Raw genomic sequence first — 18519 nt, 5'->3', positions numbered from 1 at the left:
GAAGAGATTGCTAATAAAGACTGTTTTTTTGCTAATTGCATATGGAATTTTAACTGGAATGGAGAGAGCAGAGTTTTATTTTAAACCAGATTTGACTACTACATAGAGATCATATATATATATATAAAACCAGAAAACTTTATATTGTCATTGACCCCATGAATACTAACACAGGTAAGTATCTAAGGAACTGTCCTCCCCCTTCACAACCATCACTACTTAGATCAAGCAATTTTTATGTAGTTAATATTAGCATCAACCCTTTTCCTGCTTGTCTGCTTCCTAGCAACATGAAGCACAGTATCTGCGTGCCAATATGCTTTTGGTGAAAAATACGAACAGAAGACCCAGTGAATTTGCCAACAGCCCAGAAGAGATGGGGATGCACTCAATATGCTGTGTTGATTCTGTGAGCCTGGCATGATATTTATGTTGTCAACCGTCTTACCTTGTTGTACTTTCTGCTGCAGGCCAGGGAAGATGTGATCCACATGCTGAAGACAGAGAAAACCAAGCCTGAGGTTCTGGAGGCTCATTATGGGTCTGCTGAGCCAGAGAAAGTGCTGCGGGTCCTGCACCGAGATGCCATCCTAGCCCAGGAGAAATCTATAGGAGAAGATGTCTATGAGAAACCGATTTCAGAGGTAAAAACAACACTAGCAAGTGCTTCTAGAAGGGACAAGCAGAGTGAGAGCCTCACATTCTTTTGTTTCATATGCTCTAGCATTTTCGTTCAAAGGCAAAATCTTTTATGACAACCCAACATAGAACTAAGATACAATTAAGCAATTCAAGGACTATGGATAAGAATTTAGTATTGAAAAGCTTTTGTTAAATATACTTATTGCATGAAATCTATTTCACCATATGATTATGATAATTACATGCTTTTGCAGTCTATTACTCTTATTTCTCTAAGAGATGACATGTATGAAAAGAAGTATTTATCAGCTTTAGTATTGGGTTGTCAGAATTATTATCAAATTGGTAATATAAAATGATTTATTATTAATATTTATGGTTATGTCATTGCTGTGTTTTGGTTTCTTTGTTAAAAACAATTAAAATATTTTCATGTGGGTAGCTAAAATACAATGTTGAGGAAAAATTTCAATGGAATGCTTGGGATTATGGTTTAACATGAAATCTAGTACAGCTGTATTTAATCATGCTTAAACAATATTGTTTTAGGAACTATTGATTATTGTAACTAATTACCCATGATATTACATGTTAAAAATACTCTCACATTGTATAAATGTTCTGTGCCAAGTGGAGAAACTATTGATGAATCTAACCTTATGGTCATTCCAGAATTCATGTAAAAAATTCATAATTTGTAAATCAGCATCATAAATGAAAGTATGAAGCAGTTTCCTATAAGTACACTGTTAAGTCAAACTTTCATAGTAGCTCAGTTTGACAGATTTCAGACAAGATCACAGCATACACAAGAGATTGAGGATCCCATAATTTTCTAATTTCTATACACAGACATAAGTGGGAGGTCTATATTCATATTTTCCTAAAATGCTACTAGATGGTTTTATGATAATATATAGTCGTCAGGCTGTATCTACCTGCTTGTCTGAAATCCCAGATTATTTGCTACATGTGGCTTTGGGTAGGACTCTTAGCTCCTTAAGACTCAGGTTCCTTAACTACCATGTCACGTGAAAGTAACAACTGCACACATTTCATAGAATTGTATGAGGATTAAATGAAGCAATGCCTGTAAAGCTTTTGGCAAGTTTTTTGGTACAACTTGCTTTTGGCAAGTTTTTGAGTACCAACATACTTGGTACTCAACAATGCTAGTGATAAGTATTTCCTGGGACCTGAAGGTGATAATTGTTGACATCCTTAATTAGTTCCAAAGCTAAAGGGATTTGAGAAGTAAAAGACATATAGAGGTCAAAACATCAACCTAAAATTATAATTAGCTGAATTGGAGAATTCAGTTTGGATACATTGTATCACTTCAGCTTCTTCAAAAGACACACTTACCAGGGTATGAACTATCATTTTAATTTCCATACCAATTAAGCCCAGCTAAATTGTTAAATGAAACTCTCCAGATAATTAACAGTGATCCCAATATCGGAGACCCCTCTCCCTTGACAAATATCTGCTGGGTGGGTGGAGGGATTAAGGTACAAATATTAAATTCCTTCAACTTCCTTGTGAGTTAAAGCCAATGATATCAAAAGGAACTAGTATATTAAAAATGTACCACATATGATTGAACAGAAACTATCACCACAATTAAATGTCTCTATGAAAATATAATGAAAGTTTGTTTAGGTATAGACTCAGAAGATTAAAATTCCCATAGCTTTGTCCACCAAGAAATCATAAAAATCTACAACTCTTATGCAAAATTCCAAAGAAATTAAGGTTTCCATTTTCTTTGCTTCTCAAATTCTTGTTCTGACTAAACCTAGCCAAAGGAATCTTAATTGATCACCCAAGTAGAGTTTGCTTTTGTTTTCCCATTCATAAGTTTTAAATACAAGAAAATCCCTGTCTCCCAGGTCAGTTTATCTCAAATGGAATGATATTTCTTGACCCTGGGGCTAAACACAATGCAGGCTCATGTTATTTATACAAATGCCAAAAAGAGACAGGGTATGGCTAAGCACAATAGATAGGGTAGATACCAATAATCTTCAGCTATACAGGAGCCCAGTAAGTCAGGGACAGGTGTCACATTGGACACATCCTGTTATCATGAAAGGTGAATAATTTTTGGAAATGGCAAACTCTAAGTTGGGCAGAGGTGTCTGTTTTGCATGCACTATCCTTGGCTTCACTGAGTGGTATTGGAAACATACGTATGTTTTTGCAGGGTTCAGGAATTTGTAATGGTGACTACCTTTATCCCTAGGTCTAATTTTAGGTGCTCTGCTATTCCACATGAATATTTAAAACTTCTTGAATCTTTTTCTTTTATTGTCCCTGTGCCCAGACCTAGGAGCCCATTTCTTACCTATGGTCTTCCTTACTGCCCCCTTGTGTCAGCTGGACTGTCACTTCCTTCCCCAGATGACCCTTCATAAATACAACCTTCAGATGAGTCACACATATACCCTTCCTTATGGATAAATGGGGAAGGACAGGAAGAAAGAAGGAGAAGCTACTTTTCTACCTATTTTCCAAACAATAAAGCATCCTTATTTATATTATTGTAGGTAAGATTAAAGGGGGGAGAGATTGCTTTTACATATCTGTGGTATTTCAGCAATGCTTGAGAAATTCTATAAATGTGGTAAAAATTACATTCATTTATAGAAATACGGGAGAATTATTTTTGTAACAGTTATTCCAAATAAGAGAATATACTTTGTATAGACTGTCCCTTTGAGACTACAGAAATTTGCCAGAAGACATAAACACAACAATTTGACAGTCTCAGATAGCATCAGCGTCCAGTTAACCTGGGCTTCTCCACCAGTTTGTCATTTACTCTTAGGCAAAGGAAATAAAGATCTAGTCAGAAGTCACAGAGGATTATGGGAATAATACCCTTTTTATTTTAGGTTCCAGCCATGACCTGTTCATAAGAAAGGTTTTGTGCAATTATAGAGGATACTGGATCATCCTTATTATAGAAAGGAAAAATGGAAACGAGAGCAACAGTTACAACCTGAAGTTACTCCAGTGGATCATGGGGAGATGGCTATGGAATGCATTTTAAATATGTCTATTTTGACTAAAGCTTTGGTTCAGTATCAGAGATTTTTCCTCCAGAGGACATTTTACATCGTCTAGGGATAGTTTTGTCACAACCAGGGGTGGTACTACTGGCCTCTTGGGGGCAGAAGCCAAGAATGTTGCTAAAGGCTATCCGATGCACAGGACAGCTCTACTAAAATAAAGAATTATTTGGGCCCTCCCTGGTGGCGCAGCAGGTTAAAGCACTGCACTAAGAAGCTGAAACCACTTCCGCATGAGTTCGATTCCCGTCTGCCCTGGAGGTGACCACATGGCGTGGCAGACCTCTCCTGACCCGCCCGCTGCTCCCCTCAGCAGTGTACTTCGTCGATCTGCCTGTTCTGCTCCCCGCTCTGTCTCTGGTGAATCCTCTCACCCTCCACATCTCTGACCTGTACCCCAGTTCTGTATCAATAAATAAATAAATCTTTAAAAAAAAAATAAAAAATAAAGAATTATTTGACCCAAAATGCCAGTAGTGCTGATGTTGACAGCTGTGGATAAGAATTTGAACAGGAGAATATGATAGAGAATTAGCAAGATTGAAAGAAGCAGTTCAGTTTAACAAACATTCACTGAGCCTTACTTTGGGATTAAAAAGATCTCTAAGGTATGCTCCCCTTCAGAGCGCATACCCTGGCCAGAGAAATAGGTACAAAGACCCTATAGTAATGTTTGAAAAGCCCTATTTTATCTGAGATACATCCTCTGTACAAGTTCTGAAATACCCAGTTAGCTTCTCTTGAAGAAGCTATGACTCTTTCATATACTTTCCCCAGAAATGCACAAAACTGCACACCTTCCCAGGGAAAGAATTTGCTATATGTATGTACTAAACTCTTAGTTTTTCTGAGCTCAAGAAAAATGTCATCCTCTTTCTTTCAGAGTATAGCGTTTTCTGACATTTCATGAAAGCAGTGAGAGTTTGTTCTATTCTGGAAGTATAGGGGAGCCATGCAGAGGTTCATAGAAGAAAAGGGCCAGGTGAGAAGTTACTGCAGCCTTATTATGGCTAGTTTGTAAAGCCAATTAGCCAGAGAGAATGATGGAATGGGGAAAATTGCAAAGAATAACAGACTCAATGTTCTCCTTTTCAAGTAATAAATCCTAGACTAAAGTCAACAAATTATTTAGAGACATATGCAAATGAAATAAAATGTTAAGCTCTTCCCATGTTTGCTTACTCAGTTGGACAGACTTGAGGAAAAACAGAAAGAAACCTATCGGCGCATGCTAGAGCAGCTGCTGCTGGCAGAGAAGTGTCACCGGCGCACAGTGTACGAGCTAGAGAATGAGAAGCACAAGCACACCGACTACATGAACAAGAGCGACGACTTCACCAACCTGCTGGAGCAGGAGCGGGAGAGGTAACGTGCACGCCTGGCTCCAGCCACACTGGCTGCTTGCAGGCCTCTTCCCTCTGGGCTTCCCTATCAGAGGTCACACTTTGGTCCAGTGACACCACAGACAGGTGCCCAGGGTCCAATTCCGATTGCTGAATGGTTTGTGACTATAGAGAGAGAAATAGTTTACCTGGGATTTTTGTGTTTGGGGATGCATCTAAGTAGGCTAGCACATGATTGCTGTGATGTAAAGCTGGAAACTACCAGGGGCTGATATTTGACCTCGATCAATGAAGCACCTACATTTGAAAAACCTTTCTGTTATTTGAAAGAACCCACTTATTCAGGAAGGAAAATTCTTAAATGTATCCACTTAAAATGAAACCTAGTCATTATATTTGGTTGTCTATAAGTAACTTAGTGGCTAGGACTATCTGCTTCACTTTCTCAGGGTTGAATAACTTTAAATTCAACATGAAAAAACTAAACTCAAAGTTAAAACTCACTGTATTGTGTCTTGATGTCCTTGCATGTCATTTTCTCAGACAAGGGATAGCCATGTTTGCAGCAAAAAATGCCAAATTAAAAAGTTTTATAATTAATTCCTCTATACAATCCAGTTTTTCAGCATCTTCTTTTTAGCATATTCACTCCTTTTCCTTCCCTTAGCTGAATGGTAATTCTGTGAACTCGTTTTTGAAACCAATGAAATCCTAAGTCTTTGAGTTACCAAATGTCTCTGCTTCTGTTCTTAGATCTTGCAAATTAAGAGCCACTCAGAAAGAGTTTTTACCAATCTCACTTTATTATCTATTAAATTATTTAAAAGAGATATGACTTTCCCATATAAGTTTACTTGTAAGAAAAACAAAATCTGTCATAATCAGAGTAAATAAAAGAATGCAACAAAACAGGTTTGTGCTGATTTTTAAAATAAATATTGGCAACATTCACTTGATATCAGACTTGGCACATCCTTGGAGAGGAAAAATGGAAGTGTTACATACACAAAATACTCTTAACTCATGATTCCTGTAAGCCTATATTCTGTTCCTATAAACTAAGGATTATCAGTTTCATGTTTGAAAAAAAATGATGGTCTAGCTTGACATTTTAGGGTAACCCAGAGTGAGAATAAAATCTACCTCCTTGATCATTATAAACTGTACTACCTCAAGCACTAAAATACTGCAAAATAGGTTCTGTTGACCTTCTTTGGGTAAACTGCATATCTCTACAACAGCACTTTGTCAAAATTTGATAAGGTAAGAGGTCAATAACTCTTTGATGTTGTCTTGTTAAAAAAGACCTGAAATCATGCAATTATTTTTTATATTTAAAGAGTAAGTTTATTAGAAAGAGACAGGAAAGGAAAAGACACTTGCATAGGTGCAAGCGGGCAGGAAGAGCTGCTGAAATCAAGCAATTTTAAAGAACACTTACACTAATTCATTATTTTCTGATCACTTTGTATATTATCTTTGATCTAGAACCAGATCTGTCTGGTTTTTTTGACAGTTTCTTTGATAGTAGTTCATTTGCATAGTTTGTTCAACTGAGTTGTTGGGGTGGATTGCCTGTACTCATTCAGATTAAGATAAAACTATACTTTTATCTCCCTAATTTTTATGTCTGTGAGAATAATTGAAATAATGCACAATAGAGAGCTTTACATTTTATGCAGTACTTTTCTCTACATGATACAGTGAGCCTATTCCATTTGTTTACTTACTGACTTCACCTTGTTCAACTCTAGATGAACAACTCTAACCCTTGCCCCTTTCTTCAGTTTAGTTTTATTAGAAACAACTACAACCATCACCTCTCCTGAGCAAAATTCTCTATGGAAGGTTTTTAAAATCAAAATCAAACTCTAAAAAATTATTGTAAGATGCATTTGATACTTTGATAAACACCATGGGGAACTAAAAAGGCATTTGATTCATGCTTAAACATCAAACTACTTTCAATTTCTATTTGTCACTGAAGGGGGTTATATTTTAGTATTTTGCTGCTGCGGCTGCTTTTCCCAGGTCAATCCCTGACTGGCCTCCAGTGTACACCATCCGGCAGACCCTGACAGATGCTACTTATGCTTAATTAACCACCCCCCGTAGAGCCCTGACAACTTAAGTTGGCGTCTCTGAAGTTGTCTGAGATCTGAGCTAGCTGCTTTCCAAGGCAGTGAAGCCTTCAGGATTTTCTCAAAGGTCAGGCCTGGGATTTCTGCTGCCTTTTGGAAACTGCTCTACTAAATCTGCTTTGGGTTAAATCCTCTTTTTGAAGTAAGCGGTCATAATTAGATCTACTTATGGGGGCTGGCAGGATGCTGACCTGAGGAGGCTTTCTTTTCTGAGGGCCAGGTCTCTGGGAGCTGACCCCACGAGGAACTCAGCCCGTGACTTGGCACTGCGTCCTTTGGGCTCAACCAGGGCCCCGGAAGCTCTCTGTGGCCGGTACTTGCCCGCCACCCAGACGCACACCTGTAGGGGAAACTGAGCGAGTTAAGAAACAATCAGTGACTTGGAGCACAAGTGGGAGTCATTCTGTAGACTTTTTGTAGACTGTAGACCAAAGTTCCAAGTCTTGTTTTGTGCTTTGTTTTTGTACTCCACTCCCCTTCTCTGGGAAAGATCTTTGTGAGCAAAAGAAGAAAAAAAGATCCAAGAACTTTCCTTTGGTAACATTTCCCTTTGTTTGACTGAACGAGTGAAGGAAGGAAGGAAGGACTTGAGACTTGAGATAGGCCTCAGAGCGTTGTTGTTCCATGTAATCACCCAGTTTCCTCCACTAGGTAGAGTACAGAGCGGGGCACCATCGCCACACCAACAGCATCTAAGCCCCATTTCTCTGCATTTGTCCTGCTCTGTAAGAGTTTCTCACTTCCTCCAGAAAGCTGTTAAAAACAACAGAAAGGGGCACAGGTGTATAAGATCAGTAGTAGCAATGCAGATTAAGACAGTTACCCAAACCAGAAATCTGAGGCTCCCAGCCTTATAACGGACTTTTGCGATCAGCATTTTATTAGTCTTCATTCTACAGATAGAGAAATTGAGGCCCCCAAAAGTTTTGCAGCTAAAGTAAAATAACAGTTCTGGCCACTGGTCTAACACTTTATGCCAATTAGTCTCTCATGCAAAGTAACTTGCAATATGTTTTCTTCTTGTGTGTGTGGACATCTCACCCCTTCCTCTTATAGCCAAACTGTAACACAACACCTCCATAGGCAGAATGGTGGTCACAGTGACATAAACTCAGAGAAATTTGGACTAGTGGGTTTCTCTAGTTTGTCAGGATGGGAGAAGTTTTGGACAGAGCCACATGGGGACTGGGTTTGGAGCTGAGTTTACATAACATTTTGGATGCATTCTGTTTGGAGTAGTTCTGATGGGTGAGTGATGGCAGTTATGGGGAGCTAAACAAAACCCCTCTTCAGGCTACCTACTTTTAATTGTTACTGACCTACACCCGACAAGTGTAACAGCTATCAAAGCAGAAATAATTTTCCACTTTCTAGGAGGTGTTAACTTTATTTTTTTATTTTTTTTTAAAGATTTATTTATTTGTGCATCCAGAACTGGGGAACAGGCCAGAGACTTAGGGGCGGTGAGAGGCTTCACCAGAAAGAGTGGGGAGCAGAACAGGCAGATCGATGAAGCACACTGCTGAGGGGAGCAGCGGGCGGGTCAGGAGAGGTCTGCCACGCCATGTGGTCACCTCCGGGGCAGGTGGGGATCGAACTCATGCAGAAGTGGCTTTAGCTTCTTAGTGCTGTGCTTTAACCCGCTGCGCCACCAGGGAGGGCCAACTTTATTTTATATTTAAAAATTCTGCAAGTGAAGTACCTGAACAAGCGGTTTATTGTTTTGGGCTTCCTTTTTTTCTAAGTTAACAGACTGTGGCCATAGTTTATTGCCATACTTATTGCATATTTACTTTTACAAATATTTCCAAATTTAAAAAAGAAAATCACATGAAAAGTGCTGTGACTTACCTGGCTTTGTTAATGATAAAGAGGGAAATATCCTTCAATGAAATAACTAAAATTGGGTAGAGAAATAGCTTTTGTGTATATGCTATTTTCTGTTTGGTGCATATTCTACATATTCAACTTGAACTTTAAAGGCATAATTCTGAGCACATGAGATCACCTTAGAGTTTTATTTTATTCCCTGTCTGGACGGCAAGACTTGTGACTTTAATTTTAAACTTTACTAAGGCTGTTTTAAGATTGTCAAAATAGAGAGAACACAGTTACACTGAAAAATGGTCTGGAACTTAAAGAAATATTTGAGGGGTATGTAAATTATATGGGGGAGTACTGTCTAAATCTATAACTGTAGATATAGATTTTAAAGTTTTTGGAGTCTATAGACTCTGCTGAGACTACATAAATAATTACATCACCATATAATATTGCAGTCAAACTTCCAAGTATAAATTCATTTTTTTAAAGTACAAATCAGCATCCCAAGAGACATACCTTGACTTGCATAGAAGCAAAAATGCAGGCACAGTGGTTCAAAAAGAAGAGAATCTTTCAAGCCCCATTTTGGTACTTACTCAGGTCAAAGGGAAGGAGAATGGGCATTGCCTCATGGTTCATGGAACAGGCTATATTATTACACTTGCTTATTTAGGGCAATAGCCAATCAGAATACATTTTTTAAAAATTGCTTCAAGAGCCTGGGATCCTGAGAAATATTCTTGGCTCACTTTATAGAAAAAGATTCTCAATAGTTCCTTGGCATAATGTAGCTAAGTTTCTTAGCTATAACTGCCTTATCGCTAAAGAACTTGGTAGAAGTAAATTGCTGATGATATATTAATGACTAAGGCTTATCAAGCAGAAAGTTATCAAAAGGTGTAGCTTAGCAGAAAACAACTGAGCCCTCTTTTCTTTGCTCAACACTCTGCTCCAAGCTATTTAATAGTCAGCTTTTAATGACTCCTCTCCCCCCACCCCAAATATGCCAGGTATGTATATGTCCATTTATTGCCCTAAATAATTAAATCTCTATTCAGTAGATGGGAAAACAGAGAGTTATGTTCTTTCTACTAGGTGACTTGCCAATAGCTAAAATTGAAAAAATTAACTTTTAAACTGATTTCCTTAGAGTGAAAAAAAACAAAAACAAAAAACCTTTCTTTTCTCATGTTCTCACCTTGTGATTAGAAAACATCTCATTTCCCTAATGTGTGAAGGAAGGGAGAAAAGAGAGCTGAACAGTCTGATAACTTTTCTGGAAAAATTGGAGGAGAAGAAAGAATTTGATATTTGGAATTCAAATATGAGAAATAAGAGTAAGAAACCAGGGCGTGCTTGGTAGCACAGTATTTAAGTCTCAGTGCCCTCCAACTATACCAGCCACTGTGGTAGTACTTCAACCCCCAGCCAGTTTGGTGACCCAGGTGGTGCAGCAGAACTCTCCTGTGTCACCTGCTGCTCCCCTCAGCAGTGTATTTCTGTCACTCTGCCTGTTCTGCCTCCCACTCTGTCTCTGGGGAATCCTCTCACATACACTCCTCACCGCCTCCCACTCTGTCTCTGGGGAATCCTCTCACACACACCCCTCACCTCCACCAACTCTCCCTCCCACTGGCCACCACTGGCATATACTCTAAACTAATTAATTAAAAAAAGAGAACAAGAAGTAGTGGGAAGTGGTCAGATGGTAGAAACTTCTTCAGGTATAAACAGTCATTAATTTGGTCTCCTTCAGAAAGGTTTCAGGGAATTGCTAGACAATTCCTGAAATCAGTATCTGATTTACTGAAGAGACCTGTTTGAGAAAAATAGAGGTAGCTCATTTCACATAACTATCATTCTTTCTACTTTATGACTCTGTCACAACCAGTTAGACCAGAAGTCACTAGGGTGATCTTTCAGCAGCAGCACACAACTAAATAAAGCATATTGAGCTCTTTCGCACAAATACCATGAGTGGTAGGGACTGCAGGGCACGCTCTGCCAGAGAAAGTCACAACTCAGTTGAGGGTGATTTATTCTATTTTAGATTCTGGGACCAATGTTGCCAATTTCAATTTCTGGAAAAGACAAAACTTGTAATTTTAGTAAGATCTTCCAGTTTTTCAAAGGTGACTCAAATTTATAAAATGACAGTCTCCATCTCTTGGCTACTTAGTCTCTAATGTGCCTAGTTTGCACCTTTGATGGGGTAGAGTGGGACTTATGTGGTGGCTCGGCATGAGAACCCCTCCAATATCCACTCTAGAAATGAATTGGGGTGGATTATACAGTCCAATCCAAGCATGGCAAAACTTGTGGCTGTTCCTCCAATAATTCAGAAAAAAGTATAGTAAAAATTAATATGTCCAGTTGGAGAGAGCATGAGACAGCTTTCATATCTACAAATCTTTAAGAATGTGTAGGGCCTCCCAAGTTATGCAAGAGATAAAGTCTCACCACTATGAAGCTACCACCAGCCACTGCAGCATGAGTTGGATCCCCAGCCAGGGAGCTAACCCACATGCTGCTATAGACCTCTCCTGTCTCACCCGCTGCTCCCCTCAGCAGTGTATTTCTGTCAGTCTGCCTGTTTTGTTCCCTACTCAGTCTCTGGTGAGTCCTCTTACTCCTCAAAGCCTCTGGACTACACCCCAGCTCTTTTATGCATAAATAAAATAAACTTAAAAAAAAAGAGAATGTCTAGATTTTCCCCATGACTCTCAGAAGACATAGGGATTGCTGAGACAGAGTTGGAAATGGGGACAGAACTATGACTCAGTTGGACTGGCAACCTAAGCAAATTAGCAACTGAGACCAGAGACTACAGTGTACACCGCAGAGAATGGTAGTGTAGAAGGATAATGACTATGATCTCTTGCCCATCCTCCCGAGGGTCCCAGAATTTAATCCCAACTGCAGAAATGGAGTGCTGAAGACCTGGCATTAGCTCAGGAGAATTGACTTTATTGCAGAGTCTTTAAATTTACTTATACATTTAAACTTAAATTTATAATGAAATCCTGATTTGACAGAGTTTACCCAATGTAAAGTAAGGTGAATGGAAACCCTTATAGAAATGATACGATAAAGAAAATGAAGACAATTATATTGCATGTATACATGAGTTTAAGTCCTGAAGGTAGTACCCCATTCATTAGAAAAATAAGTCATATGTGTGTTAAAGAAAAGTAATATGGTATTTTGGCTAGTTCCAGACTATTAATGATGTCCAACAATGTTCTGTGATCTTCAGAGGATCATTTGAGATAGATTTAACCTCTTCAGCTGAAGTTAATTTCCGTGAGTTGCTCTGGCTACATGGTTCCAGTCCTCCCAATGCAAAGTCTATAAACCAGAACAATTCTTTTCTCAGCCTTGTACATTTTATCTGGAGCCAAATAGCTCTGAATTAAAATTGACCCAGACCAGTAGTGGGTAACTTTAGACAGGTTTTCTAATCTCTCTGGTTCTTGGTTTCTTCATTTGTAGGATGAGGGTAACTGAGTACCTGTCTTATAGTTATTTATGTTAATAATACAACAAATATAAAGTCCATTCCACAGGACATAGCATATACCACCTAAAAGTGATCATTTATTTTGCTTGCCTGTGTATTAAGTATTAAAAGGAAAATTACAGAAGTTTCACTAACCCACATTTACATTTAATCAATTTAAGACATTTTGAGAACAATGCAAAGTATTGTGTTGTTTGGGGGTAGTTGTTTTTGTGTGTAGATTATTGAAAGACTCAGAAAAAATGAAAACTGACCTCAGACAATTAGAGAATTCAGTAAAATGAAATGGCAAGGAATTAAACTACAGGAAATCAATTTTTAAAAATCAATCCTTTTTATATTTCCAAAGAATAAAATATTATAAACTACATATTAAACAAGTTCTCTAGGAATAAACTTAAAAATGCAAAAGTTCTACATAAGGACAAATTGTATATGCTACTTGGAGACATGAAAGAAACAAGTGATTGGAAATCTTATTAGTATTTTAGGCCTTAAGGACTCAACATCATAAAGATATATTTTCTTTACATATTAATTTACAGACTTAATTTGATCCTAATAAAAACACCATCAGGACTTTTTAAAATTATGGCTACTAAAGAAGTATTATAAAGTTCACATAAAAAATATGTGTATAGATATTTATTTTATATATATGCATATATATATATTTATTCCTTTTATATGTAGATATGCAAGAAATAAAATTTTGAGTATAAAAATTAGTGGAAAAGTTTCCCACCAGTAATAAAAATTCATTTTAAGGCTACACTATGCACAAAGTTGTGGTTTGGTACATGAATAGACAGATCAATGGGGATAGTAAAATAGATAGTTGGTATATTTAAAAATGGCATTCCAAATCTTTTGGAAAAAATTGGGCCCTTTAATATTGACAGTTACTGCAGTCATTTTCAAGTATGTTCAGGTAATATATTTGTAAACAACCATATTTTAGTCAAGGTCATTTCCTTCTATTTTTATGTGGTTGCTACCACTTAGGAAAATGATCAAGATAAAAGATATGGCTTATGTAAAGGGAAGATTTTTTAGTATTTAGTTTTTAAGTTTTCAAGGAACAGATAAACCCTGTGTAATACATACATACATACATACATACAAATACATATATGCACATATATTTTAAGAATAACACGTAACTGAAATACATAGCTGGAAAATTACAATTTCCCCCAAAAAGCTGTATTATGATTTTTAGCCACATAAAATTTTATGAGAAGTAAAATATGTGGTAACTATCAGCATCATTTGGAAGAAAAACTGCTATAATAACTTTGCTGAGGTTATAAATTTACTGCATTATATCAATAGTTTTGGTTATTAAAAAATCATTAAATTCAAAAGAAGTGACAAAACACATTGTATATCTTTAAGAGAATAAAAGTTTAAACTCAGCTTGGACTGACTTAGAATAACCTGGGGAATATTTTCTTTTTCCAACAGCTGCATAAGACAGATTGTGTTAAATAAAAAACAATAAAATATATTTAAAGAGTTTTATCTAATAGTAATACAACCTGAGGGGTTTAAATGTGTATACTTTTCACAGAAGTTATTGTGGATTATTAAATAGAGTCCAGAAGGGCTAGACTTCATAATTTTTGCATGAAAAGTTGACTGTGATCAATATACTATATTATATATGCAAATAAAGAGCTGATTTTCACTGCTAATCAGAGAACCTCAGGAACTAGAGCAGATGGGAAGTTTTAGGAAACATACAGTGGAAATCGAGGAAAAAACCAAACAGTCCAGCAAGAGTGTTACTTCAACAGGCAAATTTTCAACAGTAAATAATTACAACCTCAAAGCCTACCCAAGTGGCAAAAATACAGTGAATAACTAGTGATTTATAGTGACAGAATAAAAAAATTATTTCTGAACTGTCGATATTCTGATACTATCAATTGTAGTCCACACAGTTTAATATCAAGCAGTTGGTTGATTCTCGCAGGCATTCTGTATCTGAAAACATATAAATCCAAAGTCTTCTATAAATTTTAAAAAATACTTGAAGCATAAGTTCCAGAGAAAACAACTGAATCGAGGTTATGAAAACAACTAGATAAAAAGTAAAAAATTCCAACCTGTTGGGAGTTTTGGTTTCCAAGTCCAGCCTCTTTGGATTGACTTTTTAATTGAAGAGCATCACAGACAAAATTAGGTATTGAAAATATTATGTGAGATTATTCTTCTGGAATGAAAACCCGTAGGAATGCTGCCCCTAAATGGACAGCCATTTGTCATCTCAAGAAATGCCAAGCAAGTGTAGGTATTTGCACAAACTCATACACCCAAGAAAGATTTAAGAATGGAAAATACTGGGAAAATGTGTTGTCTCTTAGCACCACAGTGAATAACTCCATTACTTTCATATTTCCCCCTTTTTTCCAGCATGGAAGAAGGTACTCAGATTAGCATTACAAATCCTGGACTCCAGAGCAGTAGTTGAAACTTGGGAAGGTGGTGTTTTTTAGTGTTTGTAGGTTTCTCTTCCTGGCTGCTTGATGGGTGTGCACTCTTTTTCCAAGAATGCTTGTGTTTGGAAAGTACTTCATGGTGGTGAAAAGTTTGAACAGAAAAGATTAATCAAATGTTGGATCTTTCATGCTCAATACATAACATATTCAGCTCTTGAATGTGAATTCTTAGCCAAGAAACTATTAAAATAATATTCAGGGATTGAATGTGAGCTTCCACTGCAAACAACCTAGTGGTCAGCTTTAGTGAATCTTAGTGCATTCTTGCCTTAAGGATTTTCTTTGTACTCTCTGTATAGCTTCTAATATTCTGTAGGAGTTCACTGAGAATTACTTTGTTTTTTTCTGATACATTTAGGAACGTACTTGTGTCTGACCTGAAATGTGAAGGAAACTAGAAATGATGCACTATGCTGCACATCCAGGGTGCTGCTAGAAGGGAGGAATACTTTGGTTACCTAGTCTTTGTCACTTACTGTAATGTCACCAAGTCCTGTGTTCTAATCATGGAAATACTGTAACTAAGCCTGCTTCTCTTTACACACCAGCCTTCCCTCCAGTATTTCCTGAATTGCCTAACTTTCCTATGCTCATTGATTTACTTGACTTACAGATTGTGTAATACTTGAAAAAATTGGGGATTATATTTTTCATAAGGAAGGAGGAATAATTTGCACACATAACTACTGCTCTGATTTACCACACTGTTATCAAACCTCCAGGAAGAGATTTTGGAAGAATATTGACCAGCCTCAGATAAGAACACAAGTGCAGTGCTTCTACATAATCTGTATCTTTTTTCTCCTTGCCTGCCCTTTTGAGGTCTCCCCCATAGTAATCTACGTCTTACATTTCTAGAGCACAAGTCTCCAGAGATGAGTTCATGTTGAACTGGCCAGCCTAATGACTGACCAAACATCAAGAAACATCAAGAAACACTTGCAGTATGCTGAACTAGATCTTCCCCAGAAATATGCAGAAAACATGTATTTTTGGCTTTTTCCCCCCTTTGATCAATATGAATAAGGAGCAGTTGTAAGAACACTTTTTTCCATCTTGTTTTATTTAATTCATTAATTTTCTTACATCATTGCATTTGATTTATTCCCTCAGGAATAGTCCCTATAGTTCTCCCACCACCATAGCACATGTGATCCATCACCTCAGTCCCTTCTGCTTCACCCTACTCTGCTGTGACTCCTCTTCTCCCACCATCCACTACTGTATGCCTCAGATCTATAGGAGTCTTGGTTTTAAGACTTATGTTCAGGTCATAAGGCTTAGTGGCAGCCAGATGCTTAAAGGATGATGGAAGCCTGAACACTCTGATCGACTGCTTTGAAATAATCAAAGATTGTCTTTGAAGATCCCCACCCACATTGGACTTAGAACTTGGTCTGAGGACCCATGATCACAATAATACTTTCCATGTGCATTATTTTACATTGGAGTACACATTTCAGTTAGTACAAGAAAAAAAAAAGAGAGGGGAAATATCTCCATTTGGTTGTATTGCATTCATAGGAGAGAAACTTACTAATCCTCTTTAAACAGAAGTGTTGCTTTAGTTCATTTAGTAAATAATAATTGAGTCAATGTCTGTACTTGAGAAATTCACATTTGGATGTTTAATAGCTTTCTCAGGTTTAATGTGTTCCAAATGGAACTATTGGTTACTTCCTGCAAACCTATTCCTCCTTGATTTTGCTTATTTCACTTAATTTTGCTCCTGATTTAATAACTCAAACTAAAATGCTAGTAATGATCCTTAATATTTCTCTTTCTCATAAGTCTTCCATATAAAGCCACAAGTAGATTGTATTGATTCTACCTCTAAATATGCATGGAATTAGTCTATTTTCTCCATAACTATTGCCACTTTATTCTGAAGATAAAGTCTTATCCAATCTACCATCATATTGCTCTTTTAGACATTGTGTTTCCATTCTTGCCTCCTGCCCCCAAGTAGAATAAAATCCAACTCTTTATTATGGTATGGGAAATTGGACAAAATCAACATACTTTATTCCAATTGTCATATATTATTTGAGAATATTGGTAATTCATGACAAATGATATGCTGTGATGAAAGCAAGTCTCTAACCAAATTTGCCAAACATACAATTATTGGTAAGCAGTACCTGTTAGCATTGGTGAAGTTTCAGCTCTTTTTTCTGACAGGCTGACAAGTTCCCCACATGAAAGATTCAATCAGGCAGGATCGGCAAATGTTCTGACTAAATTGGGTGATGGAATCCTCTAATATATTGGGGTGTGGGGGCAAAAAATCAAATGGAGGCCTTGTCTAGAGCAAAGGCCATAAGATTGTTGGGCATGCCAATTTCTTTTATCCCATTCATGTAAGGATAGAGGTGTTACATGTTTTAAAATATTCATTTCCCATTTAAAAAATTCTAATATTTCTCATGCTGATTTAAAACCCTATAGTACACAGGCAGAATCTCATGTTTTGTCAGAACTACAAAACACGAGTCAGGGGTACATGTTCCTAATAAGGATATTCAGATGGTAACTACCCAGATTAATTTTTCACCTGAGCCTTGTATCGCTCTTCCTTTGCTGTCCAGGTTCTGGTCTCCAGGTCTTTTTGTACTTGGAACCCTCCACACTCCTTCCCCTTTAGGGCCCCTGCACTTGTGGCTGCTGTGGCTGCTATTTGCATCACTGCTTCCATTGATCTTTCAGCCTCTATGTCAGTGTCTTAGAGAATTTCCTTACAGAGCAGGCCCCCTACCCCCACTCTCTATTCCCTTTGAAAGCCTTTCTACTGGGTACTCCCTTTCTTCTGGGTACTTCTCACTAGAGTGTGAATTCCAATAGGTTAGGGACCTTGCCTGTCTTGTTCATGCCATGTCTCACAGTGCTTAATATTATTCTAGGTCCTTGGTGAACAGTCAGTTAATACTGAACTATTCACAATAAATAAGATACAGAAAATACCTGTGTCCATCAACAGATGAGTGAATAAAGACCTCTCTCTCTCTCTCTCTCTCACACACACACACACACAGAGGACTACTATTCTTGTCATTTGCAACAACACAGAAGGACTTTGTATGTGTTATGCTAGACAAGCCAGATAGGAAAAGAAATATGCTGCATGGTATCTTTTATATATGATTAAAAAAAAACCACCTCAAATTGATAGAATCATAAAGTAGAAAATTGAGTGTAAGGGACCAGTTGTGGGGGGGGAGGGGGGTAGGAAATAGGAAGATTTTGGTAAAGGGTGTAAACTTAGCTATAGGAATGAGTAAAGTTTGATGATTTAATGAATAAACTGGTGACTATGGTTGATAACACTGTATTAGATAATGGAAATGTATTAAGAGTAGAAGTTAAATGTTCTCACACATGAACTGTAAGTATGTGAGATATATAGATATGCTAGTTGATAAGAGGTGAGGGGAACTCTCCCCTCACCTCTTATCAACTAGCATCTCTCTCTCT

At 37.4% G+C, this 18519-nt stretch overlaps 1 protein-coding gene across 2 annotated transcripts in view; it reads left to right on the top strand.

Annotated features, from left to right (window-relative positions):
* The window catches only part of FILIP1 (filamin A interacting protein 1), a 169728-nt gene that overhangs the window by 111149 nt on the left and 40060 nt on the right, over positions 1 to 18519 (top strand). For both annotated transcript variants that reach the window (XM_012722642.1, XM_004673634.2), the window contains exons 3-4: positions 471 to 644; positions 4903 to 5081. In XM_012722642.1, the coding sequence (XP_012578096.1) occupies positions 471 to 644; positions 4903 to 5081 (353 nt within the window). The remainder of the gene's footprint in view (positions 1 to 470; positions 645 to 4902; positions 5082 to 18519) is intronic.

The sequence above is a fragment of the Condylura cristata genome, unplaced genomic scaffold, assembly GCF_000260355.1.
Source record: "Condylura cristata isolate star-nosed mole 26May11 unplaced genomic scaffold, ConCri1.0 scaffold00001, whole genome shotgun sequence".
Taxonomy (NCBI): Eukaryota; Metazoa; Chordata; class Mammalia; order Eulipotyphla; family Talpidae; genus Condylura; species Condylura cristata.
This window is presented reverse-complemented; position numbering and strand designations above follow the sequence as displayed.